This window comes from Ricinus communis, chromosome 3 (genome assembly GCF_019578655.1).
Source record: "Ricinus communis isolate WT05 ecotype wild-type chromosome 3, ASM1957865v1, whole genome shotgun sequence".
Classification (NCBI taxonomy): Eukaryota; Viridiplantae; Streptophyta; class Magnoliopsida; order Malpighiales; family Euphorbiaceae; genus Ricinus; species Ricinus communis.
Window position 1 is genome coordinate 29,255,164 of NC_063258.1, and position 7,875 is coordinate 29,263,038.

Sequence of the window (7,875 nt, forward strand, 5' to 3'; positions counted from 1 at the left end):
GAACTTTATCTCAGGGTTAGGTATTGTCGACAGTATAGAAAGACCGCTGAGAATGTTTTGTGATAATTCTGCAGATGTCTTCTTTGCAAGGAACGATAGATATTCTAAGGATGCTAAGCACATGGATTTAAAATATCTATCGGTTAAAGAAGAGGTGCGAAAATATAAATTGTCATTTGAGCATATAGGTACTGACCTAATGATAGTGGATCCGTTAACTAAGGGATTGGCGCCCATAGCTTTTACAGGCCATGTTGAAAGGATGGATATTGTAGACAAGTCCTTGTTAGCTTGATTTCAATTAACATGTACATGTGAATGTTTGCTTGAATATTTTATTTGACACTTATGAATTCAATTAATGTTGATTTTGTAAATTATTTTATAATGTCATTAGTATTGTTATGTACATGAAAAGTTTAAAGTATGACATGTAAAAGTTGAAGATTATGAAATTCTTCAAATAATGTTAATAAAAGTTATATGAATTTAACAATTTGTGATACATGGAAGGAATCTTGTCGATCAAATGACTTGTGACCACCATGATTTAATTTTTTAGATTTATTTAAAGTTGGTGATTTTGATAATTTTAACGAAAGGAGCGCATTTACAGTTATGATTAAAATACCGAAATCATCTTATGAGTCAAGTGGGAGAATGTAAGATTATTATTATTATAATCTTATATTAATGACCCATAATTAAATATATGGTCTAGTATTAAGTAAACTAATATAATGGTTATTAGTTAATTAGTAATTGGACCATTGGGATAATGCCATTGTCTCTACCTTCATTAAATTATACAACAAAGTTTATTACACTATCCATATAATAATATAATTATAGAATTATTATTGGTAAGTGGGGTGGTTACTTAATTAAATATAGAAGAGGTTAAAGAGAGGTTATTTTTTGTATCAAGTAACTGCCCTCCTATTTTTCTTTTTGGCTGAGCACATTCTTTTCCTTTAAGAATTGCTTAAAAAAAATCACCATAAAAAAAAAAACTAAGCTTTGCACCATTGAAAGAGGCTTATTTAGAGCAAGAATGTTAGAGAGAAGAACAAGAATTAACATCAAGCAAGCCATGGATCAAGACATATTTCATATCTTATATTTGTGTTACTGAATTTAGAACCCTAATAGAATTGTGTTAATTTAATTCATAATTGTAATATTGTAGCTAATTATATATGTTTCTTGTAATTTTAGAAACATGTTAAGGATTAAATTAAGTGTATAAGTGTATAATTTAATCTAACATAAATTCCTTTCATTTTTTGCTCATATGAAATTGACTTCATTTAGTTCTTGCTTATTTCGAAACCAGCAATCATATCAAGAGTGATTGATATTTTTGCACTTGGTGCACTTGAAAGGGCAAGCTTTTGATATAGGTCTGACTTCTTGCATATAAAATATGAGACTTGGAGTTGCCATTTTTATCTTCAAGCCGATAATTTCTTCTTCTACTATTTCCTATGCCTTGTTCATCTCTTCCTCAATATCTTCTTTATGATGTGCCCCTCCTTTGATTTTGCTATTATTTTACTAGGAAGTAGAAGAGGAAGAAGAAATTATCATGTTGCTATCATGTTTTTACACTCATCCGATGAACCTCATTGTTTTTATTTGCCAAATAAGGCCTCTAGTTGCTTTGTGTCTATTTTTTGCCAATTGCAAGTTAGATGTTAGTGTCATTTACGATATGAACATTGTTATGTATTATGTATGTTGATAAAGATCATTTTTCCTTTCTATTTCTTCCTATTTGGAGTTTGATTTATGATTTTTCTTATTGATTCTCTTGAAGGTGTTAACATCAAAGATGAAATTGTGTTAGCATTGGTTCGTTACAATTCTTTCAGTAGAGATGATTATCCAGTGTTACCTGGGAATAACTATTGTTAGCTATAGACCTTGTTAATAGTATAAGAAATTTAGCCCAACTAGTAGTACTCCTCTAACAGATAATAGGTAATAATGAAAGGCCAAAAACCACCGAATTTGGAAGCTTGTAATTTGTCATCACACTCATGGCTTGATCAATCATAAATTAGTAAAGATAGTGTGTTAAATGAAATTGTTGATATTTTAATGCTTTAGTTCAAAAAGGGAATTTTCATACACCTACTTAGTAAAGATAGTGTGTCTGTGTTGTGTATATATACATAATACTCATTTATCAAAGAGGCATGACTTGTGAGTATTCAATATTGTGAAAAGGATTAGTAAAAAAGAGACTGAACCAAAAAGACGCAAACTTTACTGAAATTGAAGAGGCTCAATAGCCAAATTGCAAACAATGCCGCAAAAAGGAAATAAAGGGAAAAAAAAAAACAAGAGGGAAAAAGATAAAATGAAACAAAATGGAAAGCCTTTTTTGGGCCAATCACAATTGTGAAATGACTATTATTCTTCACAACTTCAAAACTTCCCACTTGAACCTTCAATCCCCCACTTGAACCACCAGCCATTTTTCCCTTGGTTCAATTTTCCTATTCAACAGTCAGAGGAACGGAGTCGGCCTAAAAGACACAAAGAATTAAGTGTTAAGAGTAAACATTAGCAGGCAAATGGTGAAAAAACTAAATGCTTCAAAATCAAAATCTGGGATTAGAGGTGACAAAAGCTTACCAATTTCTTGTACTTCAGGGCATAGAACATCTCAAGGTAACGCCTGCTCTCGCGACGGTCAAGCTTAGATACATGTTTCCAAAATCCGTATACACCAGTGAGGGTCAATAGCCGCTGAGAGTAGATTTGCCAAGTATATCTGTAAATTAAACCAAATGAAATAGAGAAGATCAGTTGACCAACTTCATCAGAACAACTCAAAAGAACAAAATACTAATGACAGATGACAATAAGCTTACTTCTCCTGGATACGTTGCAGGCCTCCCTTGGAGATCTCGTCCCACACACAGGGGTCAGCCTTGCACTTCTCAAAGAATTCAACAAGGAGCTCGGCAGCCTGATCACCATGGTAAGGATCAATGTTGAAGCCGGATTTTCCGTGCACAATAATCTCAGCAGGGCCACCATTGCAGGTAGCAAAAGTTGGCAAACCACAGCTCATGGACTCGACAACAGTCAACCCGAAAGCCTCATACAAAGCAGGTTGCACGAACACTCCCTTAGTGTCACAGATGCATCGGTAGAGCTCACCATTCCTCACCCGGTTCATCTGGGAAGAAATCCATCTGAACTGACCATTCAGATTGTATTTCTCAATAAGACCGTGCATTTTCTTCATCTCAGCCTGCTCTTCCAGATCTTTAGACTCCTTTCTTCTATCACCACCGACTACAACAAGGTTAGCCAATTCACGAAGTTTGGCATTCTTTCCATACCACTCTACTAGGCCAGTTAAATTCTTTACTCTGTCCATCCTTGCCATGGTGAATATAATTGGCTTGCTGCGATCTTTTAGCACACATCTGCAAATTAACAAAACATTAGTGATGATCAACAATCGTACTTTTGTTTAATCCAACAATTTTTCAAAAAAAAAACAGCAACTCACAAGTGTTCTTCATTCTCAACAGGGCTGTAGAGAAGCTCCTCGATTTCTGGATGGAAAGAAGTCAACCTACGCTTTGTGTCAGTGTATGGGTAGTATATGCTTTCATCAGCCCCTGGGGAGACAATGTTGAATTTGGGGTCAAAGACATCAATACCATGAACAACACGGTAGAGACCAGGAAGGGTGAAAGCTGTGTGGCTCTCATATTGGCCAACAGTGTCCTTGCTGCAATGGTGGAAAGGTACAATGTTAGTGCTGGATGAGCAATTAAAGAATTTCACAAGATAAAAATAAAGAGAAAAAAAATTCACCTTCCAGCAATTTCTTGGAATGTACTGGTGATAATAAAATCTGTATGGTTCATGGCTATAAGATCAGCTGTAAACTGGCAAGAAAAGTGGTACTTGTCATCTAACTTCTTCCAGTAGATATCTGATTCCGGGTATTTTGTTTTCTCTAGAGCATGAGCAATGGTACACTGCAAAAGACAACAAAAGCAAGAGGCTCTTATAGCTCATGTAGGAAGAAAAAAGTAGAGCAAAACATTATTTTGGTATCAATTTTGATAGACAAACCTCTGTAACACCAAGTTTGTGTGCTAACAAGGAGGCAACAATGTTTCCATCACTGTAATTTCCAATGATCAGATCAGGCTTGCCTTGAAACTCCTTACCAATTTCAGTGGCAACATCCTGAAGAAAAACAAAGATAAATGTTAAGTAAAAGTTCTCAACTCCAAAGCAATAATAAGAAAATGCCAAGGGGTTAATCAGATGTCAACCTCAGTGTAAGTCTCTAGATAGGGCCAGACTTCAAATCGTGAGATCCATTTACGGACGATTCCCTTTTCAGTTCTAAATGGAATTCGAAGGATATCTGAATGCTCTGTTCCAAAAACTTTCTCTAAACGCTGACCGCAAGTGGTTCCAACTGCATCAGGAAGAAGTCGAGTGATCTGCCCACAAACAGAAAGGGTTTTTAAGTAACAAGATCACAAAACACTATTAAGTAAACGATGACAGCTAATATGTACAACTCAAAATGAACTTACAATGAGAATGCGGGGAGTGATATCAAGTCCTTGCTGCTTAATACGTTGAAGCATTTCAGTCTCCAAAGCACGAACTTGATCCAAGATATACACCACCTAATAAAAAGGATTATGCAAACACAATCGGTTAAACTGTTAACTGGAAGTATTTATAGGAAATGATGGAAGACTATGCTTGTGAACTAACCTGGCCTCCAGTATCAGGATAACCCAGAACATTGTCTTGGGCAAAGTATCCGTGAGGAGACATAATCACAACATTGAAGACCATAGGGATTCTGCCAAGGAAGGTCTCAAGAGTGCAGGGGTCTGGTGCCTCAAGAAGATCCAAAAGAAGTCGGATCATCTCAAGAACGCGCTCAGCAGTGTCACCCCACCCTCTCTCCAGGCCAATTTCTTGGAATTTGTGCTCAAACTCGGAGTATGGAGTCTTAGCTGGCAATGTAACGAGATACTCCTCTGCCTTCCTCAGAACATATTGCAAGGAATTCAAGTTCTGGATTCTGTCATTCAACATCATGTTCTGCACAAGCACACCAAGTGACACAATAAGATACTTGTATACAATATGAAGGAAACTTCTTAAAGCTTAACAAACTTCTTATCAGATCAACATAGATAATCTCAGGATCTGTGTAAGCAGCCTGCAAGGATTGCCTAATTACAAATATTAACAAAGTCGACAATTTGAGCTTCTAATTCATGCAAGGATTAACTGTTACTAATTAATTATAATCATCTGAACAAAGATTTACATTTAGCTGTGTCAGTAATAATACCTTTCCCTTGTGGCAGTGGACCTTCAGAAATTCAAGCAGAGGATGCAAGCTCTCTTTGTCATGGAACAATTTAGCGGAAAGGTGACGGTTGAGGAACTCAACACCATTACCAATGTACTTGGAAAGTGTTGGGCGAGGGAAAGATGCATTAAATGGTTCAAAGTCCAACTCAAGCACAAAGTTGCCATTTTGGCTGTGTAAGATCAAACAATACTGTTAGAACAAAGAAAACTAAAGAAAAACAAAGTGAAGAAATCGAAAGAGCTCCAAGTTACCTTCCATCAACAAGTTCCTCCTTGAAATGAAGATACTCGGCAACACGCAGCTCCTCAACAACAAGAGCATGGACATTCACTCTGATATATTCCCAAACACCAGGCCTTGGGCGCACAGCCAGGGCAACCCAAGGAGGCAGAACAATTGCTTCCTGATGTTACAGAATCAACAAAGGTAATACAGTAAGCCACTTGTCAAGACTTTGCTTAGATCACCTAAAGATACGAGAAAGTTTGATCAAGCTCACCTGTGTTGATCTCAACACTTCACCAAATACACTATCCAATAGATTCTTCCTAATATCTTCAGGAATTGCTTCAAATTCAGCAATGATCTGGTGGTGTTGAAGGATTCCTTTTCCCTTACCTTCAATTCTGCAATACAAAATAGTCCTCACATGAGTATATATTTACGCTAACACCCATCCAGTTGTGCCTGATCTTTTACTACGTCCCAATAAAATGATCCTAACCATGTTTAGACCACTTTATAACATCTCCAGTAGCCATGTATGCTATCTTTTAATCATTACAAAAACAAAAAATTAAAGAAATACTAATAGAGAGTGCAGATCTTTAATGGATTTACCTTGTAAGTAAGGCCACAATCTCATTGCGGTTAGCAGCAAGTGTCTCATCCAAACGTTCACGGATGCTGTGAACGCGAGTGATAACACGTTCAGCCATAGCTTCTGATCAGAAAATCTCAGAAAAACCTTCAAGTAAAAATAGACACAAAAAGAAATGTAAGTAATAGATATGTAAAACCAACATACAAACTTCAGTATATGTATAAAGAATATAGTTAACCGCCTCAAAGTCAAAAAAAAAAAAAAAAAAAAAGAGACCAACAAAATTCACATTATTCTAGAAGGCTCAGAAAAGGATTTTCAAAACCTACCACCTCAACCACCAGTTTAATTTTAATTTTATATTTGATTAGTGTGTGTTCTTGAACAAAGATTACTGTCTTAAATAATGCAGCTTAAATTGTTCTTTAAGAGATCTCTCAGTCAGTGGCCACATGACTAACCAATTTAAAAAGAAGTGTGTCCAACAGAACCAGAAACTTGTGCAATTAGCAGATATAAAGATGAAAGTACAATATCACTAATGGGTTGTCTTTAAACACATCCGCTTGCTTTTCTATTGAAATTTGTTTTGTTTAAAGAAAGAAGAAACAGTTTTTTATTGACTAAAATGAAAGTCTTCCCTGCAACAAGAATAAAAGCAGAGCAAGAGAAAAAGAGTTCTCCTAGAAACACATATGCAAGAATCATCAAAAGAAGGTAGGTGGAAAATTCTTTTGTAGAAAAGAAAAAGAAAAGAAGAACAAGAAACTTTGACTACATGAAATGGATAAGAAGTTTTGACATAAAAGAAAGAAAACTTAGAACTGAACTTCTCCGCCATCTTAAAAAGACTTTGATCTTTCAAGAACACAACAGGTTTTCATGTGAAAACAACATGCTTACAAAGCAAAAACCAAAAACCAGCAGCATGACATTTAGAGATGTTCTTTCTCTTGATATGTACTCCTCTAGTCCAGCAGAGATCACACTGACTATTACATGTAAATCAGTTCCAGTATTATATATATATATATATATATGATCTGCATGGTTTTCCCTAAACTAGCCTAAACCATGTTACTTAACAGTAACACTGAGTTAAACAACATGATCAAGAGAAACAAACTACTATTAAAGATCTCCATAGCCTTGCACGGGCCAAATGAAGAAGATCACTCAAGAACATAAAAGAAAAACCTCAAGAATTATAATGAAAAAACAGAGGAGAGAACAAACAAACTAACCAAACGCAAAAAAGGAGAACAGAGAAGGGATACACAATGGAGTGTGGTGATTGAAAGACTAGAATTCGTGAAAATTTATAGAGAAAATGAGGTTGAAACAAGGGAAATAAAAAAATAAAAAAGGTAAAATGTAACAACCAAGAATTGGGAAAAAAAAAGGCAGCGAATAGGACCAGGTATACGGTAAATCTTTTTGTCTTCGTATTAGCACCCATCATAAAGAAAAGAAAAAATAAAGATTTTCTTTTTTTGTGACAAAATGAGGGCAAAGCCCCTATTTAACAAGAGTGATTTAAAGAATAGATGAGGGTAGTATAGTGAGGTAAGAAGTGTATTTCTATGGTTAATATATTGTTTTAAGAAAAGGGTAAAAGAAAAATAGCCATAATGATTGTAGACCACCTCAAACCCCATGCCAACAA

The 7,875-nt window shown here is 35.4% G+C and overlaps 1 protein-coding gene across 1 annotated transcript; it reads right to left on the bottom strand.

Moving 5' to 3' along the window:
* Nucleotides 1–2,250: 2,250 nt before the first annotated feature.
* LOC8259046 (sucrose synthase) lies at nt 2,251–7,603 on the bottom strand. Its single transcript, XM_015717457.3, has 14 exons — nt 7,454–7,603; nt 6,227–6,353; nt 5,886–6,012; nt 5,638–5,789; nt 5,363–5,555; nt 4,771–5,106; nt 4,584–4,679; nt 4,314–4,487; nt 4,108–4,224; nt 3,844–4,010; nt 3,533–3,757; nt 2,883–3,446; nt 2,644–2,782; nt 2,251–2,534 (listed from the first exon to the last, which is right to left on the bottom strand). Exons 2-14 carry the CDS (start codon nt 6,322–6,324, stop codon nt 2,505–2,507), a joined length of 2,418 nt encoding a protein of 805 aa, XP_015572943.1. The 5' UTR covers nt 6,325–6,353; nt 7,454–7,603; the 3' UTR covers nt 2,251–2,504.
* Between the last annotated feature and the right edge of the window lie 272 nt (nt 7,604–7,875).